We start from the raw sequence: 21,616 nt of genomic DNA on the forward strand, positions 1-21,616 counted from the left end.
CTGGTGCCAAGAGAGGGCACTCGAGGTACATGAATTACCCCCGCCCTCCACCTCGGACTCTCCACCAATCACAAGGCTCCGCTTCCAGTACCGACCAATTACGGGAGGGAGGATTTATCTTGTTACAAGTCTGGGAATTTCATTCATATTGAACTTTACGCTGGATGCGGGAGCGGAGGGACACAGGAGAAATGGGCGGGGACAATTACTCTACGCCAACGGTAGGGCGACCGCGTTGCTTAAGAGATCTTATTTTACCGTCTTGGAACAAGCCCGGAAGAAAATTGCCTCAGTTTCACCGAGAAGAGGCCGTGGATTCAGCTTCCATCACTTAGCGGTGAGAACATCCCTCTTCCCTTACCCCCCAGTCTAGCCTAAGCTTTATTTACAAACCTGAGGCAAAACATTTTTCTGGCAGTGTTGTGAAATTTTAATGGGAGAAAAGCTGTAAACTGTCTAGCACAGCGTCTGGCACAGTAAGCACGCAGTGAATAACTATTATCACACTTAGGAGAACTCTTTGATTCCCCCATCTACTTGTTCATGACAAAATTCTAGGTGTCTTCCTTGATTCCGCCCCTGTATTCCCTATCCAAATCTTTGCCTTTAAACTATATTCTGAATCTGTCCACTTCTGTTCATCTCCACTACCTCTCTGGGCCAAGTCACACCATTTCTTACCTAGCAAGACCTCCTAAGTAGTCTCCCTGCCTCCACTCTTAATATTTTACTATCTCTTATTAATTCCTGACCCCCAACCCCATGATTTTTTGCAGACATGTCAGATCACGTCATTCCCCTGCTCAAAACCCACTAATGGCTTTTCATTGTGCGTAAAATAAAATCCCAACTCTTTACGCTAGCTTACAAAACTGTGTCTTAATAAAGCTGGTAAAAAATTTTAAAGCCTAGTATGATCTGTGCCCTCACGTAATATACTCCTTACCATGTTCCAGCAAAACTGGTTTTATTTTTCTAATACATCAAACCTGTTTCTCCCTAAGGCCTTTGTTCTAGCTGTTCTCTCTGCCTGAAGCACTCGTCCCTTAGTTTCTAACATGGGTGACTCCTTTTACACTCAGATAAGTTGAACTGTCACTACTTCAGAGAAGACTTCCCTGACCAATGAAAAATAGCCCCTGCTGAGTCCCTTAGTCTTACACCATCCTATTTTGTTTCCATCCTTACCCCCCACACTCACACAACTGTATGCCAGTTTCAAGAGAGCATAAATCTAGACTGTTCTGGTCACACCTGAATAGGACAGCATCTTAGAACAGAGCTTGCCGGGCCGTCTGAGTGGCTCAGTCGTTAAGCGTCTGCCTTCGGCTCAGGTCATCAGGATCGAGCCCCTCGTCGGGCTCCCTGCTCCGCGGGAAGCCTGCTACTCCCTCTCCCACTCCCCCTGCTTGTGTTCCCTCTCTCGTTGTCTCTTTGTGTCAAATAAATAAAATCTTAAAAAAAAAAAAGAACAGAGCCTGCCACAGAGTAAAAGTTGCTTCAACTGTGATCTTCCTATGCTGGCTTCTTATACGTCAGTCCTCAGATCAAACTTGGCATTGACCCTCCCCTCCCTCCAAATTTATAGCGTTTATTAAATTATGAAACTGTCCAATTTTTTCCCTAATATGTATTACCTATTCTCCCTATTAAAATACGCACTCCAAGAAAGCAAGGATCTTACCTATTTTGTTCACTGCTGTGATCCTAGTGCCTAGCACTGTGCCAGACACACAGTTGTGCTCAATAATAATTGCTATTGCAAAAAACAAAGGCATAGAGAGGTGACAGAATCTGTTCAAGGTCACTGAACTATTTAGTGGTGCAGCTTGAATTCTTACCCAGATCTGTTTGAATCCAAAGCCCCTATCTACTCTTGGCTCATACAGAGGTAAGGGGAAGACAAGGTTACTGCTTTCAGGAAGATGCCTACTGGAGGAGAGAGGCCACATAAAAGAGGAACTAAATTGCATTTTATGGTCTTATTTACCTTTGTAACTCCCACACCTATACAAGCCATAAACGAACTAAGAAACCAGAAAATGGCTAAAAATCATTAAGTGGAGGCTTCGAGGAAGGAGTGGTGTCTTCTGCAGGGTGGAATCCAAAAAAGCTTCATGAAAGCGGTAACGTGGCGGGAAAGCTAACAAAGCCTGCGGGCTCTTTTGTCAAGGAGCTAATAACCCCGGGGGCTCTGGCTTCAGACGGCCTGGGTTTCCTGGGTTTCGATCCTGGCTGCTCTCTTGCTGTGACCTTAGGGGTGTGTTACTTCCACCTCTCTACGCCTTAGTTTAGTTGTCGGTAAAACAAACATCCTTAACTTAAAGGGCTCTTGGGAAGACAGATAATACACATAAGGGCGCTTTACACAGGGCCGGCCCGCGGTGAACGCTATAAATGTAAACTGTCATTGTCATTACATTACTGATCAAAGCGTGCTGACCTTACCAGCAGCTATTGGCTGACCATAGATGTGTAGAGAAATAGAAAACTTCCTACTTCCCTGAGGTGAAAGGCGCGATACCCGAAGCGGCCGGGTCTGGCTCCGGGTCCCAGCACCGAGGACTCTTGGCCTCAGGCAAGTACTTCTCCGCTTGAGGGAGAAGCGGGAGGCCGCTCTAGCAACATCAGCCTCCAGTTCTCGGTGGCGCGAGGCCTGACGCTTGCGCAGTGGCTGAGACGGCGGGCGAGGGGCGGGCTGGGCGAGCTGGGCGCGGCGGCGCGCGGAGGGTGCGGCGGAGCGGCCCTGCCTTCGCAGGTAACCGCGCGCGGGCCGACGCCGGGGACGGAGGGCGGGCCGGGGAGGCTGCCCTTTGGCTCCCCAGGTCTCGGGTCCGCTACGGAGCCTGCCGGCTGGGGTTTCCCAGTTCCCAGAGTCCGGCCGGGGAGCCAAGGCGTCGGAGGTGGTGGCGAAGGACCCGGTGCCGGAGGACCGCTGGGCGTCTCACGCCCATCTCCCCGCCTGAAAAATCCCACCCCAGCGCTCCCAGGGGCTGCTTTTGAGAGGGAAAGAGCCCATGTTTGTTAGGAATTTAGCCCTCTCGAGTCTCAGAATTCATTCCCCAGGATCTGGCTTTCGATTGCACACTTCAGAAACAGGAGTTGAGGATCTCACAGAGCAGCCTCTTTCTATCTCGGGGCGAACTAAGATCTTCCTCACGTAACTTCATCTTTTTCCTCAGAGCAGCGCTAAGCCATTCCCACGAACGAAGAGAGCTGCGCTTTACCCTCACACACCCTTCTTTTGGGTTTCAGGCTCCCACGTTCCTTTACCTGGCGCTCTGTGGCCTCACATCTAAGGCCACTCGTTCTGGTAATCCTCTTCTGGATCCACTCCCATTTTCCAGAGATTTTCCCAAAACTGGGTTCCTAAAGTACATTTGTAAGTAACACAGTTCTCAAGTCAGACAGACTTGAATTCTAATCCAGGGTGGTGCCAATCTAAGTATGTGACTTTGGGTAAGTCCCTTAACTTCTCCAAGTCCTCAGTGTGCTCGTCTGAAAATGGGGACAGTCCTATCTCTAGATGGTTGAGAGGACGAAGGGTGAAGAACGAAAAATATTTAGCCTACTACCTGGAACATAGTAAGCATCCAATTGATGTCAATTATTTTTTCAGCAGATAATTCCTCAGAGGCATGACGTTCTTGGAATCAAATGGAATGTATAATAATAGCAATAAAACATTTTCCATCAGGCATATAAAGAAGGTTTTTAAGTGATGTTACTTAATGCTGAGGAGTGCTCAATGGTTAAGTGGTACTCGATGGTACCTTGGTCAAGTGATGGTACAGTTTGATACAGTCATCTTGGAAAGCGATGGAAATGTATGTCAGGAGCTTTAGAAATGTCATTTACTTCATTTCACCAATGCATATCTGAAAATTTTCTCAGAAATAGTCATAGTGCAGAAAATATGCAGAAAGATGGTAATTAGCATTATTTATAATTGTGAAACATTTAAACTTTTTGTTTTATTTTTAATTGAATAGTTGATATATTAGTTTCAGTTGTATAGCATAGTGATTTGACAGTTATATACATTACAAAATACCACTGGGGTGCCTGGGTGGCTCAGCTGGTTAAGCCTCCGGCTCAGCTGGTTAAGCCTCCGACTCAGTCTCAGCTCAGGTCTTGATCTCAGTTGTGAGTTCAAGCTCTCTGTTGGGCTCCACGCTGGGTGTGGAGCCTACTTAAATAAAACAAAACAAAACAAAAAAAACACACGCAGAGAGTATAGTTGCCATCCGTTACCATACAAAGTTATTAAAATATTATTGACTATATCCCTATGCTGAACTTCTCTTCTCTGTGACTAACTTATTTTATGACTGGAATTTTATACTTCTTAATCCCCTTCACTCTTCGCCTACATTTAAATTTTCTACAGTGGAAAATTTTAACATATACAAAAGTAGACTAGGTAAATAAACCACCATGTGCTTATCACCCCACTTCAACAATGATGAGTATTTTGCCTATCTTGTTCTTGTGAAAAATTTTAAACCTACTTAATGTCCGAAAATAGGAGAACAGGTGAATAAACTAGGGTACCTTTATTTAGAGTGCTATGAAGCTTTTAAAATAACAGAACTGTATATATGCTATTATCACAAGTTTGAAAAATCAAAAACTAACATCCAATCTATGTAGAAAAAGAGATGGAAAGGAAGTACAATAGAATATTAACTAGTTTCCCTTTGATGGCGGGACAGTGAATGATTTCCTCCCTTTCTATTTTGAGATATAAGTATTCCATAAAAATTATGTATTGTTGTTATAACAAAGAAACAACAAACAAAATCTGAAATCACTGCACCTGAACTAAGCACAAAGAATATGCCAGAGCAAGTTCACTGTTACAGAGAACAAAAAGGATCTCTTTCTGCAGCCCGCGCTTATGTGAGCATTTGTGTGCCACATCACATTAGTGCTCATATTGAACTATATGTCAGCTAACATGTCCACATCTTTAACCCCCCATCCTCTATGTGTAAGTGATTTGACTCAAATTTTATTCCCCTTATTTTGACTAGCTTTGTCCCTCAGGGTAGGCAGAGATTTCCTGTGAAGAGATGACTCTCCCATTTCTTCTTTTCTTCCTTTCCTGAGCAGGATTCCAACTCATACTTCATGCGTTTATACACTCTCCCTAAAACAACCACTTCGAACAATTCAAGTAAGATAATTTTGTTTTATCACACAGTTTTTCTTGTTCAAATCGATTGTAGTGACATCTGACCGAAAATTTATTCTGCACTTGGTTGATAAACTAGATCTGCTTTTTATTATTATTTGTATTGTTATGTTAATCACCATACATTACATCGTTAGTTTTTGATGTAGTGTTCCATGATTCATTGTTTGCGTATAATCCCCAGTGCTCCATGCAGAACGTGCCCTCTTTAATACCCATCACCAGGCTAACCCATCCCCCCACCCCCCTCCCCTCTAGAACCCTCAGTTTGTTTCTCAGAGTCCATGGTCTCTCATGGTTCGTCTCCCCCTCTGATTTCCCCCCCTTCATTCTTCCCCTCCTGCTATCTTCTTCTTCTTTTTTTTTAAACATATAATGTATTATTTGTTTCAGAGGTACAGCTCTGTGATTCAACAGTCTTAACACAATTCACAGCGCTCACCATAGCACATACCCTCCCCAATGTCTATCACTCAGCCACCCCATCCCTCCCACTCCCCACCACTCCAGCAACCCTCAGTTTGTTTAGATTTGCTTTTTAAACTGACATAGTACATCTTAAAATAGTGAAGGGAGGGGGCCACCTTAAAGAAAATGTATAAATGGAAAAAACAGACAAAAACACAACAACAAAAAGTACATGTATAAATGAGTTTTGTTTCAAATCAATGTGTGAAAAAACTTCTGTTTCCTAGGTATGCCAAGAAGCCTTATCACACAGATGTCCTTCGAGATAATATGGATCAGTCCGGAGTTCTCCTCTGGGTGAAAGCAGAACCCTTTATAGTGGGTGCCTTGCAGGTCCCCCCTCCGTCCAAGTTCAGTCTTCACTATCTCAGGAAGATATCCACATATGTGCGAACCCGGGCCACAGAAGGAGCTTACCCACGCCTGTACTGGTCTACATGGAGGCACATTGCATGTGGGAAGCTGCAGTTGGCTAAGGATCTGGCGTGGCTTTACTTTGAAATATTTGATAGTCTTGCAGTAAAGACACCAGAGGAGCGCCTGGAATGGTCTGAGATTCTGTCCAACTGCATGTCTGAGGATGAAGTTGAAAAGCAAAGAAATCAGGTATGGATTTATATGTATTTGTATGTGTGTTTAATTATTTTGAGAAATAAACTATCTTTAATTTTTGTACTAGCTGTATACAGTGTGTGGTTTTAGGTTAATGGCTATTGTGATCCCAGAGTGCCATTTTTTTTAACTGTTCCAGTTGGGCAGTATTTAATGAATTAGCCCTTACTTAGCAATCTCTATTGACCTACTTCCAAAGCAGTAATGTTACAAGAACCCTGTAATTGAAAGAGGGAAATGCTTTCACTGACTTTAAAAACATTTTAAGGTGAGTGAGTGATTATGAGTCATTGATACATTACAGTCAGAGAATCTGACTATTTTTAAGTGGGCATCTGCTATGTGCTGGGATTCAAAGATGACTGGAACAGCATCTCTGCCCTCCTGGAGCTCATAGACTAGTAGGGGAAGTTGGTGTGTAAAAAAAGTGCTATTTGACAGTGTAGAACGTATAGTAGTGAAAGTGTGCATAAAGTACAGAAATAGGATAGGGAAGAGAATGGTTAGTTCTGGTGATCAGGAAAGACTTCACAGAGAAAGTATATTAATCAGAGTAGGCTCATTACAGTAACAAACATTCCTGCCATTTCAGTGGCTTAGCACAGTAACAGTTTATTTCTCATTCATGCAGCAGTATAACACAGAGCATCTGGTTGGATGAGTCTCTAGGCTGCTGTTGTCCAAGCAATGACTCAGGGAGCTAGTCATCTTCTATCTCTTGAAGCCACAATTTTATTAGCTTTGTTGCAGTTAAAAACAAACAAAAATGAAATTCCAGTGGCCTACAGTAACAAAGGTTTGTTTCTTGCTTATTTTACATGCAGCCTGTACTTTAGCTAGAGCTAAAGGTTATGGCTTGACTCTATGTGTCTACTCATTTGGGGACCCAGGCTAAAGAAACATATTCTTTATAGTTAACGCCTATTCTGTGACAGAAGAGAAGAGTAGCAGAGCAGGAGAAAACTCATGATGCTTCTTTTGCTCTGATGGGACATAAACTGTAACTGGTTTCATTCCATTGGCTAAAGCTTTGTTATATGTCTGTATCTAAAATCAGGAAGATGGGGAGGTAGACTACCTCACAGTAGGTAGGGCAATCCCATGGCCATGGATAAGCCTCCTAGAGGATGTGGAAGTGCATAATTGCAGGTATAATACAGTTTGCCCCAGTCATGCCCACTAGGGCCTCAGAGTCCTTCACTTCGTGGAGTGTTTTTGGGAGATTTGAAGGTGGCGTATGTCAATCCACCCACATTCCATTGACCGTAACCCAGTTATACCATGTCTAACTTCAAGGGAGGCTGAGAAATGCCATCTAAATGTGGGCCCAGGAAGAAAAGAAAAGGTATTTAGTTAGTATCTAGCCACTCTGTGCCACATGGGGTAATATCTAAACAAGGTTTGGAAATTGAAAAGTTTGGCAAGAGAGGAAGGACATAGTTACTCATTAATTAAATATTAAGTGCTTACTATGTATGAGGTACAGTAGTGGATGCTGGATACAGAGATTAATAAAACCTTCAAGAAGCTCCAGATTTTTTGAGTCTTATTATGTGCAGATTCTATGATAGTTATTAGGAATATAAAAATGAAAAAGATGAGGATCTTATAGTCTCATGAAGAGGAAGGTATATGAATAATGATAATATAACAAATAATTGTTAAATGGAAGTATGTATAAAATGAAGGAATTTTGCTGAGTAAAAAAAAAGCCAATTCCAGAAGGTTATAGACTGTATAATTCCATTTATATAACATTCTTTTTTTTAAAAAAAATTTTTTTTAATTTTTTATTTATTTTTGAGAGAGAGAGGATGACAGAGAGAGAGAGAATGAGAGGGGTGAGGGTCAGAGGGAGAAGCAGACTCCCTGCTAAGCAGAGAGCCCAATGCAGGACTCGATCCTGCGACTCCAGGATCATGACCTGAGCCGAAGGCAGTCACTTAACCAACTGAGCCACCCAGGCGCCCCTATATAACATTCTTGAAATAACAAAATTAGAGAGATAGAGAACAGATAAGTGATTGTCAGGGATAAAGGAAGGGGTGAGGGTGGGAGGGAAGTAGGAAGTAGTTGTGGCTATAAAAGGGCAACATGAGAGATCCTTGTGTGGATGGAAATGTTCTGTAACTTGGCTGCATCAATGTCAACACCCTGATTGTGCTACTGTATTATAGCTTTGCAAGATGGGAAACTGGATACAGTGTACACAGGATCTCTCTATTAGTTCTTACAACTGCATGTGAATCTACAATTATCTCAAAAAATTTAAGAAAGCAGCATTTTAAAAAATATGTAGATTCATGGGGTTCTGATTGACAGTTGATTAAATAGATCTAGGTGGTCCTGAGAATCTGTATTTTTCAATTCCTTAGTTTAGCAATTTTTAGCCAGGTTGGGAAGCAGGGTGAATACAGCTGTAGTACCAGATGTATTACATTTTTGTGTCTTCTGTATGTGTATGGGAATGGGTATATGAGGATAATCATGAGCTTCAAATCCTGAGCTTCAATACCTTTCTTCAAATAAGAAATGACTTATAAACATCTATCAGACCAATAGTATTTTTTAAGTCAAACATTCTTTTAAGAACTTGATGAAAACCTGAGTCCTCCTCCCCCACAAAATGCACATACACCAAAAAATGACATACAATTTCAGATGTTGCATTGATACCCTAAATTTTTTTTGATAAGTCTGTGAGCCTTAGGTTAGACTAAACTGAATATTTTGGTGAAATTTTCTTCTTCCTTTCTTCCATTTATTTATTCAAGTGACTAAAGTTTGTCTTTTTTATTTTAACTGCAATTTGAAACTTCTGAAATACTATACTTTTAAAAAATATGTACTTCATCCTCCTCTTCATCGATTTTGGGGAGAGAATGTCTATGGCCATAGATGCTACATAGCTTTCTGAGAAGGTAAGTGACTCCAGTTTAATTAGTTTTAGAAACTCCTATATCTGGGTATCAGAAACATACATATCAAACGCTAGCAAGTTTCTACATTTTTCTTTTTAGGATTTGCAAACTGTTGTGAATTTATTTTACTGTATCTACTTAGCTGTAGACTCGGAACTGATGTGGTTTAGGACATGTATTCATCATCTCTTTTCTTTTTGGCCAGCTTTCAGTGAACACCCTACAGTTTCTGCTCTTCTTATACATACAGCAGTTAAACAAGGTCTCCCTGAGGACATCTTTGATTGGAGAAGAGTGGCCTAGTCCCAGAAATAGATCTCAGTCTCCTGATTTGACTGAAAAATCCAGTTGCCATAATAAGGTACTGTTTAAATTTTGGTCTCCTTCTTTGAAAGGGACAATTTATGAGGAAGATGATTTGCCTTCATTAAAAATTGTGTTGGGATTACTTATATAAGCCAATCATTTGTTGGTGTGGTTTTTTTTTTTTTTTGCTTTTTTGTTTCTTTTCCTTATTATAAAACAAAATAAATATTTGCAATCTTAGTCCAAGTATAGAGAAGTAATTTCCATTCATTCCTTCAATGACACAAAAATCTCATGATCCGGGGGCAAATTATTCACTGTACTCTCATTAGCATTCTCATTTTTGCAAATGTTAATGAATTTGAATCTACTTTAGACTAAGTTAGGATAAATGAGAAGATGTAGTGTTTACAAAGTCTGTTGAAATCTACTGAAAAAAATTTCTATAAAAATATGTTCTCGGGGCGCCTGGGTGGCTCAGTCGTTAAGCGTCTGCCTTCGGCTCAGGTCATGATCCCAGGGTCCTGGGTTCGAGCCCCGCATCGGGCTCCCTGCTCAGCGGGAGGCCTGCTTCTCCCTCTCCCACTCCCCCTGCTTGTGTTCCCTCTCTCGCTGTGTCTCTCTCTGTCAAATAAATAAAATCTTAAAAAAAAAAAAAAATATGTTCTCATATGTTTAAGTGATGTGCTTTGATATACTTAAGCTCAGCATGCTTGTGTCATATTATATGATGCAACAACATAGAAGTTAACTACCTCACATTGTGAGTTTTAGAAATTGTGTTATTTCTTCTTTCTCTTTTTGTAAAGAAAACTGAAATGTTTTTACCTGTTTATGTAAAGGTATTCTAAAAAACCTTAAGTAAAACATAGATCTCAGTATTACTGCCATGTGCAGGTTCTTTAAAAATGTTCTGAGGCAAACAGCGACAACAAAAACCTTTCTGATATTTGGCACTTTTATAATCTCCTTTTTCAGGTAAACCCGTCCACCCTTACGTTCCATGATACGATTCCCTCCTGGTTGTGCTTCTCATTTTTTCTTCTCACTCTTCATGAGCCTCCCCACTGGCCCCTACAGGCCACTATTCCCCCAGGATTCTGCCTGGGGCAATTTTGTCTTCTCGCTAGACATATTCTTAAAACATAATTCTTCTCTTCCCGTGACTTCACATATCTCAATGACTCCTAAGTTTGTCTCTCTCCTAGATTTCCCTCCTCATGTAGATGCCCTCTCTATACCTTAAATTCAGAATGTCCAAGTCCAGATGTATTAGGCCAATTATTGTCTATTCTTTCCACACTTATTTCCTGTTGAATGGGCACCATGCAGAGATGGTGTTTTGAACTAAGGTAGTCTGCATTCAAATTGGCTCTGCCATTTAATATCACATGATTTTAGGCAAGTCGGTTAACTTTTCTAGGCCTTGGCTTGTCTTTTGTGAATGGGGATGATAATTCCTATTTCTGAGTGGCTGTGAGAATTTAGTAATACATTAGCATGAGACTTGTTGCTTAGTAGGCATCAGTAAATGGTGACTCTCAGTTTGTGCTATAACATGACCTCTCCCAACAACTGATTAGACCAGAGATGGACACTTGACTAGAGTAACCCATTCACAGGTACGTATTTGAAACTGGTCTGGTTTGAATTGATGACATGGCCCAGTCAGTGCCCCCAGGAACTGAAGAAATTACCAGTTTGTGCTGGGTGCTTGAGCTGGTGGCTCAGGTAGCACTGGGACCAGAATAGCCAGCATGTTTATAAGTGACCTGGAGTTAGGAGGGATTAGAAACTCTGAGGTAATCAGAGAAAAAGAATAGAATGGAACAGACATGTAGAGACACTGGCGAGAGAGTACCAGGCCCAAGGTGGCCTTCCAGTTCCGGTTCTGATGAGGCCTACCTGTACTTCAGCTTGGGAGATGACTGTGTGTCTCTACAGTAAAATCTCCCTTTACTTGAATTGACTTATATTCCCGAAGCCAGAGAAGGTTACCACCAGCTACCCATGCTTATTCTCTCAGCACCCATACCTAGTTTTTTGTCAAGTCTTACTTATTCTGCCTCCAAAATAACTCTAATTTAAAAATCTGTCCCTCTTTGGGTGGCTGGCTCAGTTGGTGAAGCGTGCAACTCTTGATCTCAGAGTTGTGAGAGTTCAAGCCCCACAGTGGGTGTAGAGATTACTTTAAAAATAAAATCTTTAAAAATAAAAATAAAGTCTGTCTCTTTTCTTCCTCTTATATAGGCCATACTGACATTCTGGGGGAGGGGGGGCTTGATTTCTATAATTAGGTCCTATATGGTCACCTGCTTTTAGTCTCCACTCCACCTACTACACTGGACTTTCTAAATGCAGAAGGATTATATCTGTTTCCTGTCAAAACTCCCATCAGTAATTATTATTGTCACTGTTGTTTTCATCTTGTGCTCCATGGAGCCACCTCAGAGCCTGCTATGGGTGAGGGGGATGCAGTAAGAGAGATGAAGAGCGACAGCCCTGCTTTGACATGTTCTATGGTATCCAGATGAGAGTTTATTAAAAAGAGAAAAGGTATAGCTATTTAGAAAATAGTTTTAAAGTCCCTGGCACACAAAATAAGGCCCAGATGCTTTAGTGTTTCATACAGGCCTTTCATGATTGGTCCCTACCTCCAGTTTTCTGAACACGGCAGGTACTTTTACTGCTATGGATCTTTGCATATGGTATTCCATAGGCCTAGAATGCCTTTTTTCCTTGTCTGTTTGTGTAACTAACAACATTAATCAAGAACCTGTTCAAACAGCACTCCATGATGATTTTTTCCCCCCAGAGGGGTTCCTTACTCCTCTCCGGCTCATAGCATATCTTTACAGATCTCTGCTGTAGTTCTTATCTCATTGTGCAACAGTTGCTTGTATTGTCTTTTCACTGCATAGGCTCTGAGTTCCTTGAGGACAAGAACTATGTCCTATTCAATTTGCCTAATTCATCACTTAACACTGCTCATACCACATAAGAGATATTCAAGAAATATCTGTCAAATGAATGAGCCAAGTCATTGAGACACCTGCCAACTCAAAGCTTATTCCAAAAGTGCTAACTTCTCTTAAATCTAGCTACTGTAAGGTCAGTTGCATTGTTCCATCCAGTGGAATTTGAAACTCCTCCTGTAATACGAGAAGGTAAATAAAGAAACCCAGTGTTTCATCAAATGAATGTCCAAGGTAGCTATTTTTATGTTAGATCTGAAACTTAAGAGTATTTACTAGCTGTGTGACCTTGAGCAAGTTTCTTAACCTTTCTATATCTCCATTTCCTCATTTGTAAAATGGGCATGGTAACGGCATCTATTGCAAGATGGTAGCTAGGATTAAATATGTTAAAGTTTGTACAACACTTTGTGGTTGGCACACACTAAGGGTTAGCTATAGTATTACTTTTGAACTACCTAAGGAAGGGAGAGAATCTATTTATACCTATCACATAATATTAAAAAATCTTTATAAGGTTTATATTGTTGCCTTAAATGCTGTTTTAGGAGGTGAGGCAAAGTAGAAATACAAAATAATTAAAATACAAAATTTTCAGGTCTTGTAAAATCTGTTCTGTTAAGAGTGCTTTATTTTGATATTTTTTAGAACTGGAATGATTATAGTCACCAAGCATTTGTCTGTGATCATCTGTCAGATCTCCTTGAGCTGCTTTTAGATCCAGAACAACTCACTGCATCATTTCATTCGACCCATAGTAGTCTAGTCTCTCGCGAAGCTGTTGTGGCCCTCAGCTTTCTTATTGAAGGTACAGTGAGTAGAGCCAGGAAGATATATCCACTTCATGAACTTGCTCTGTGGCAACCACTGCATGCAGAAAGTGGCTTCTCAAGGATCTCTAAGACCTTTTCTTTCTACAAGCTGGAAGCCTGGTTGAGAGCCTGTTTGACGGGGAATCCATTTGGTACATCTGCTTGCCTTAAGTCTGGAAAGAAACTGGCTTGGGCTCACCAAGGTATTTTTTCAGTATTTTAATCTATATTAAATTGAATGACAAGTTAAGGAACCTAGTGTTTTCTGGTGTGTTAATAATCACATCTCTTCTGGAGACCTACAAAATATTGCTACCATAAGAGAGGAAAAGGGAACCACTCTCTTTTGTCTAGGACTTTTTCCATCAAGGCAGCAGTAGTGTGAGAGAGCTGATTTCAGAGTCCAGGTCATTCTGTTGGCAGTTAACGGAACTCCAGCTTCAGTCAGTTGTCACTTTGCTCTGCTTTTCTCTGTTCTTACTTTCTCCCTCACCCTCTCACGTGCTCATTTGTTGAGGGCCTTCCTGTCTTCTCTGCACCACAGCCGGATTTGGCCATTCCACAGTTACAACCTCAGAGAGGTAAACTGTAAAACTGGGGTCCATTTTAGGTACACAGACACAAACAGATTAACTTGACATTTCCAGTTTAGAAAAATCTAAAGTAGAGAAAATCTGGCCTTGGTTGCATCAGATACTTACTCTTGACAGTCCAGCGATGGCTAACGGGTTAGGTTCAGGGGCTGTATGACTTCTGGGGCCCAAGTATAAGTTTAAAGAGAAGTAGATGCCTACACTGAGACAAATGCCAGCCAAAATTAATGAAAAAAGGAAAAAAAAAAAACATAGAATGTACTTCCACAATCTCTGAATTTCAAGGATAAAGAAAAAATAAGTTCCATGTAATTAAAAAAAATCAGTTTTTGTGTCAAATTTTTATAATGCTAAAAAACAAAATAGTTGAGCAATGTCTACAGACTCTCAAGCAAAAGGACTGTGATCCAAGAATTCTATATCCACCCAAGCTATTGCTCTAGTAAGAGGTCACAGACTTCCAGATATTGAAGGGCCCCATAAATATATAGGATATACTGCATAATTCTTGATGGTGATAAAAGAATATAGGCTCAAACAAGTTTTTAAATGTTGTTACAGTAGTCACTAGTAGGAAAAAGGATATGTAACCTCTTAGGATTATACTGAAATGTTAGTGGAGGTGGATAATAGGATCACAGATAATTTGTATCTTCTTTTACCACTAGTATTTAGAAATTGTCTACGATAACCATGTATTACTTATTTAATAAAAGGAAGCAATAAGAATTGTTTTTATTTTTTTTTTTAAGTAGTAGCGTACTTACGCGACCTCCTCATATTTGGCCAGTATTCTTTACAGGGGTGTCCTGCTGGCTTTCAGAGAGGTACAGTGTGAGAAGCCAGTCACATAACGGCGAGACTGTATTGTGGGAACAACCCCTGCACAGTTTTTGAGTGTCAGTTTCTGCAAGGCACTGTGTGTGAAAGGAAGATGTGCTCTCAGTTACTAATGATGTGTAGGGATTAAAGGCATGAATCCAAATAGAATTCATGGAATGATGTGATAAGTAGCTTAGGAGGGGTTTGAAATTAGTATTATGGTGACTTAAAGAGATTATTTAAGGATTGGGATGATAAATTAGGGCAACTTGGAGAAGATATTTGAGTTGGGCCAGCTCTGTGACTAGCCATATGACCTTAGGCACATTACTTGAAAGATACACATGAAAAAAAAATCTTAGATCTGTAGGCAATCTTGAATGGACTAGAGGTTTTAAAAAATTTTTATGACAAAAAATTATGAAATATTGCAAACATGCAGAAAAACACAGAGAACAGTATAGCAAACACCTCTTTACCCAATGCCCAGATCTAACATTTTTCCAAACCTTACATGTATCTAATTTTAGACACTTACACACCTAGACATATGTAACCTCATATGGTTGTTTTTCTTTGATTTGAAACTATCTCATTTATTTATATTTTTCTTAAATAGTTGAAGGGACGACCAAAAGAGCTAAGATCGCTTGTAATACGCATGTGGCCCCTAAGATGCACCGCATGGTGGTGATGAGCCAGGTTTACAAGCAGACCTTGGCCAAGAGCTCAGATACTCTGGTGGGGGCACATGTAAAGATTCATCGGTGCAACGAATCTTTTATATATCTGCTCTCTCCCTTACGGTAAGCACAGTTCTGATATTTTGATCTTTTCTTTGGACTAGGATTGATCCTTTTTTGCCATCAGAGAATAATTTTGTAGTCAAATATTCTTTTGATCTTCCTCTCATTCAGAGGAATTTACCTCATTTTTTCATTTTTCAGATCTGTGACCATTGAGAAATGCAGGAATAGCACCTTCGTCTTGGGCCCTGTACAGACTGCTCTTCACCTCCACAGCTGTGACAACGTTAAAGTCATTGCTGTTTGCCATCGTTTGTCCATCTCTTCTACAACAGACTGCATCTTTCACATTCTGACGCCTACACGCCCACTTATTCTCTCTGGAAACCAGGCAGTAACCTTTGCCCCTTTTCATACCCATTACCCAATGCTGGAGGATCACATGGCCAGGACCGGCCTCGCTACGGTGCCTAACTATTGGGATAATCCAATGATTGTATGCCGAGAGAACTGCAACACAAGTGTCTTCCGATTCTTACCACCTTGTGAATTCTATGTATTTATTATCCCCTTTGAAATGGAAGGGGACACAACAGAGATACCTGGGGGTCTTCCATCTGCATATCAGAAAGCACTGGGTCAAAGAGAACAGAAGATACAAATCTGGCAGAAAACTGTGAAGGAGGCTCGTTTGACAAAGTGAGTGTTTTCTAGAGAAGAATTTGTCTTATGTAAAACTCCATGGGAAAACAAATTAATCTGTACATGTTTACAGCTGTACTAAAGTAATAAAAAAGATGTAATGTGTCTTTTGTTAAGGTCAGTATTCCAGGTTGTTTGGTTGGGGGATGGGAGCAAGTAGCTGCTCAAGAATTAGACTCCCTTCTTTTTGGAAGCTTTAGTTGATAGATAAACAACTTGTATTTATGAAAGATCATATCCACTTGATCTAATACTTACATGAATTGGTTTTAGTTTTTAATTCTCTAACTATATCGGTGGTTCTCAACCTCGGTTGCGCATCAATCATCCAAGGGGCTTGTTCGAAATACAGATCTCCTGACTCCTCCATACCACAGACAGACTCACCGAGGGTGGATTCCTAATGCTGCTCCGTGGACTACTGCTAGTTTTTGTCCCAAGTTTTCCCTAATCCATGGTAAAATGTGAAAAATAAGCACAGTGTTTTAAAACAAAGCTAAATTTAGTCCGCTTAAAATTTTGTCTTTTATTCTGAAATTATATGCTTCCTAAACTTGGGATGCCAAAATACCTTATTTTTAAATTACATGCTTGTGATAGTAGATGATTGTGGTTTATTATGTTTACCACAATATTTTATTTCAAGGGTACTGGTCTTTGAACTCTAGAAGCCAGGGACATGGTTAACAGTTACTGTTAATAGAGATTCAGAAAACATCAGTGTGGGTAGTCAGGGAATATTTATGGAGGAAGTAGAATTTGTGTTGGACCTGGAAGAATTAGCAGTGTTTGGATAGGAGCTGAGGACTGGGCAGAATACTTTTATATTGTATCTAACCGACTTTTTTTTTTTTTTTTTCGGGGGTGGGGAGTGGTGGTGCTGCAATGTACAGAACTGAACAGAGCAGTTATTTGGAGGGAAGAAATGGATAACTAGAAATAATTTAATGTCTATCCCATTAAAGTGCTTTATAATCACTTGGAGTAAAATGAACATGAATGAGTGTTCTTACATTCTTTTTGCTCTTGATGGCACTTTTAGGGATCAAAGGAAGCAGTTCCAGGTACTTGTGGAGAATAAGTTTTATGAGTGGTTGATTAATACAGGACATCGCCAACAGCTGGACAGTCTTGTGCCCCCTGCCGCAGGCTCCAAACAAGCAGCAGGATAAGACTTCTACATGGAAACACTGGTGGGCATTTATAACGTAGACCACTTAGAACAAATTTTCTTGGGAAAATCTTACAAGCATGCAAAAAAGCTGTGCAGAATATTATGTTACTGGCCACTGCCTCTTTTTCTACGCCAGACCCACTAGCATATACAGACTTTATATACCCATTTTTGCCGCATTTTAGGGTGAAGACCAACCAAATTATTCCATAGGTGGAGCCTATGGAATAATGGGCAAATGTAAGGGCCAAGTTTTGTCTTCTTTGCTTCTTGCCTAGTATAGGTTGTACTGTCCAAAGATACTACTTTCCCCATACATAGCTTTCAGCTGTATTTCCTCTTTCTAACACATCTCTCATCTTCCCCATCACCCACACACAAATCAACTAACTGATCTTTGTTAATTGTACATGAGCATTAATAAATTACCAGAATTAATCCAAATGAAGATTTGAATACGGAACTCTGGAAGATCACAGATCCAATAGAAGAGAACATGGATACAGACAAATTTACTAGAAGTCATTTAATCCAAATATAAAATATTCTTTTTTCAATATAGAAATTAGTTTACTTTTCTGTTTTGAAGTCTTTTAAAAGACTAACAATAGAAAAACAGACAAAGGATATCAAATAATTCACAGAAAAATACTTACAAACACAAAGATACTTTTACTTACAATTAAAGAAATGTAAGATACTATTTTTTCTCTATCAGATTGGCAAGGATCAAAAGCTGGTATACAACAATAGAAAAAAATAATAATAAAAAAAAACTTAAAAAAAAAAAGCTGGTATACAACACTGGTAAGGCGTTTTGTTTACCACCGGTAGGTGCTGATATTGAATCTAAGCTGGGGGTTTGGAGGGGTGAAGGCAGAAGAGGAGGAGTAAAATGTTGCCTTGTGTGTTTGAAAAAAGAGAGGGGTTATCGCACATATGCTAATTATATGCCTTAAAAACTTCTGAAAGGACATAAATTATTGAAAGTGTTTGTCTTTGAGGAATGAGACTAGATGTCTAGGGTGATTAAAAACTTATTCTTAATTTTTATTGATACAGAATTTACATACCATGAAATTCACCTTTTTAAAGTGAAGGATTCAGTGGCTTTTATTAACATAGTGACAAATTTGTACAACCTTCACTACTGACAAATCCAGAACATTTCATCACCCTAAAAACAAAGCCCATATACATGGACAGTCAGTCCTCATTCCTCCACCCCCAGTATCTTCTCTTTTCTCTAGTCCGTGGCAACCACTAATCTACTTTTTGTCTCTTGATTTGTCAACTCTGGACATTTTCTATAAATGGAATCATTGGACATGTGGCCTTTGTGCCTGGCTTCTTTCGCTTAACATCATGGCCTTAGGGTCATCCATGTTGTAGCCTGCATCAGTACGTCCTTCCTTTTTATGGCTGGAATAGTCCATTGTATGGATATACCACACTTTATCTGTTCATCAGTTGATCTGAGATTTGAGTTGTTTCTCCTTTTCAGTTGTTTTCACTTCTATTGTGAATAATGTTGTTAGGTACTTCAGTGTACAAGTTTTTGTGTAGACATATGTTTTCAATTCTTTGGGTATATACCTAGAAGTAGAATTGCAAGGTTATAGGTTTAACTTTTTGAGGAAATGCTGAACTGTTTTCCAAAACTGCAAAAACTTACTCTTTATTGTTTATAGATTGTTTGCATTTTAAATTGTGTATTACTTTTTACAAAAAAAATTTTATAATACTTATTTAATAAATGCTGAGATTAAGAATTAGGAATCTGATGAGGATTATCCAAAGGAAATGGGAACTATAAGAAGGTGAAATTTTAGTTGAGGCTAATCCCGATAGCCTGCCACTTTTTCATGTCTTTTCTTCTATTATGAACTAAAGTGACCCTCAGAAAAAAAGGAATATAATTAACTTTAAAACCTTATGTATTTAACACTCTAAAATCTCACGTGGCCTTGATTTACATGATATTGTAAATACAAGTTTTTTCCTATTATTTGCATGAAAGCAGTAGAAAATTAAGTTACTAATATTTTTCTCTTATTATCTTAAGGGGCCTGCAAACAGGAGGATGATGAATGGAAGATGGTACACGTCTTGAAACTAAATTGGGAAGATGCTCTTGCTGCTTAAGAGACATTGGGGCTTTTTCCTTCCTATTTAACACCATTCCTTGATTTCCATTCCATACTGATGTATTACTGTTTAGGTCGAATTTTAGATGAACTTCTGACTATTATATAAACGTATTGTTTATAGAACATCAGAAAGCTCATCTTTGTGTTGCCAAAATGAAGTTGAGGAAGGCAGTTTCATTGTATATTAATATTAAAGTGACTGAGCGTAGATTTGCAATTAAATTTCACATTTTAATTTGTATGATGAAAGGGTCTCATCCTTTCTAGAGTTAAATACGAGTTTTATAGTTCTTTGAAACTATTTAAAAGGAAATTGCTACTCCTTTTAAAAAATAATTGGAATGAAAGTATAGTTTGTTGGTGTATAAATATAGCAGAAATAGTTTTATACAAAGATATTTTAGTCCTTAAAAGTATGAAACAATGAAATTGTGTATTTTTCATTTTCTGCTTCAAATTTTCAATAAGCAAACTCTAAAAAGTAATTTTCTTCTTTTGATAAAAAGATAAAGATTTGCTTTTAATTTTAGAAAAGGTTTTATGGGGGAGGAAATAATTTTTCCTCTATCCTTCTAGATTCTTTTGGCTTTAGTCTATTAATTAAATTGACATAAGACAGATTAACAGGAGAAAAACAATTTTAATTAGATATCTATGGGAGCCTCATAAGAATATGAGTCCAGGAACAAGTCAGGCAGTTGGCTTATATGCCACCCTGAGCTAAGGAATGGAATATGGGCCTGGGGTTCCAAAGGGTAATTCACAGGATGTTAAGAAGAGCAGATGTGTGGCAGTTAGATGTTTGCCTTGTCATACAGATGGGTCATTCAGATTAAAAATTCCCTCTGGTGATAGCTCTCCTGGGCCAGGTTCCCTATCTGAATTATTTTAGGTAGTTAAGGGAATGTTTTTCTTGAATCTGCGGGGTCTTCATTGCCTTTAGCTCAAAATAATCCACATGTTAAAGTAGGGCATTTTGGGGTCATGTATTCTTCCTCTCAGTTACGAATGTCACTTTGTGATGTTATATCAAAATAAAGTTTACATTTGATTGGGAAAGCTGTATTCTTTAAGATAAAGGAAAAGAATTATTAAATTATTAAATAATTATTAAATTATTAAATGAATCCACTAATAAACACTGTTTTGTATGCTCACTGGTCATTGATTTAGTAATTATATCAAAAAAAGGGCTTGATCTGAAGTGAAAATTAACTCTCAGAATGTGTGTTAATTCTAGTTGAGGTTTTCATAGTTTTTATTTTAAGATGAAGTTCAAGAGAGAATTCAATAAAGAAACACTGGAGTAACAAGTGTGTTTTGGAAATTGCTATTGCTTAATGAAATTAATGGTATCACTTAGATACTTTCCAGTTTACCAAATTCAGAAAGCTAAGCACATAACTTACTAATTTGTTTCTCAATAATCTTCCTATCAAGGCACATTTACCATTTTCTGAATTGACCATAATACATCTTGGGGGCACCCTATTTGTTGGATAGTTTTATTAGTGAAAACATGAGGAAGATGGACTTTTAAGAAGAATATACTTGACCAGGAAAATGAAAATGGAGAAGGACTGATTTGTTGTTTCTCTGAATTTACATAAAATGTAATCTCATTCCAAAAGTCAGAGGTGTAATAGGTGCCGAGAACCTCTGAACAGGTTCCCATAGGCTATCATGGCAGAAAAAATGCCACCAAGCAGGCGGCAAATTGGGCTTAGCTCAACCTTGGTAGGACCGTAATTCTCACAGTAGCTTTCTGTCCCTCAGGCTACATATTGTAGAGCCCTTTCTTGTGGATTAGAACTTGTGTGTGTGTGTCCTGAAAATTTTTCAAACATAAAGAACAGTTGCGAGAATCTGAATCCCCACAAACCCCTTGTCTAGATTTACCACTTGCTAATGTGACGTCACATTCACTTTACCACTCTGCACAGTAGTAGTATTTTCACTCAACAATTTGAGAGTAGGTTGCAGACATCTTAAACCTTTACTCCTAAAGACATTAGCATGTATTTCCTAAAAATCAAGACATTCTCCTATGTAGTCATAGTACAAATTATTAAATTGATTAAATTCAGGAAATTTCACAATGGCACCGTATACAGTCTGGATTAAAATTTTTGCTAATC

General features: G+C 39.2%; 1 protein-coding gene across 1 annotated transcript; it reads left to right on the forward strand.

Annotated features, from left to right (window-relative positions):
* The first annotated feature begins 288 nt into the window (after positions 1 to 288).
* Positions 289 to 19,835, forward strand: TBCCD1 (TBCC domain containing 1). The gene is made up of 8 exons (XM_021692324.1): positions 289 to 337; positions 5,893 to 6,271; positions 9,404 to 9,559; positions 13,128 to 13,494; positions 15,326 to 15,512; positions 15,654 to 16,151; positions 17,197 to 17,347; positions 19,394 to 19,835. Exons 2-7 carry the CDS (start codon positions 5,936 to 5,938, stop codon positions 17,324 to 17,326), a joined length of 1,674 nt encoding a protein of 557 aa, XP_021547999.1. The 5' UTR covers positions 289 to 337; positions 5,893 to 5,935; the 3' UTR covers positions 17,327 to 17,347; positions 19,394 to 19,835.
* The last annotated feature ends 1,781 nt before the right edge of the window (positions 19,836 to 21,616 follow it).

Source organism: Neomonachus schauinslandi, chromosome 1 (genome assembly GCF_002201575.2).
Source record: "Neomonachus schauinslandi chromosome 1, ASM220157v2, whole genome shotgun sequence".
Taxonomy (NCBI): Eukaryota; Metazoa; Chordata; class Mammalia; order Carnivora; family Phocidae; genus Neomonachus; species Neomonachus schauinslandi.

Coding starts and splice junctions, on each gene's coding strand:
- TBCCD1 (XM_021692324.1), top strand. CDS start 5,936: ATGGATCAGTCCGGAGTTCTCCTCTGGGTGAAAGCAGAACCCTTTATA. Junction 6,272..9,403: donor TTGAAAAGCAAAGAAATCAG/GTATGGATTTAT, acceptor CTTTTTGGCCAG/CTTTCAGTGAACACCCTACA. Junction 16,152..17,196: donor AAGGAGGCTCGTTTGACAAA/GTGAGTGTTTTC, acceptor TGGCACTTTTAG/GGATCAAAGGAAGCAGTTCC.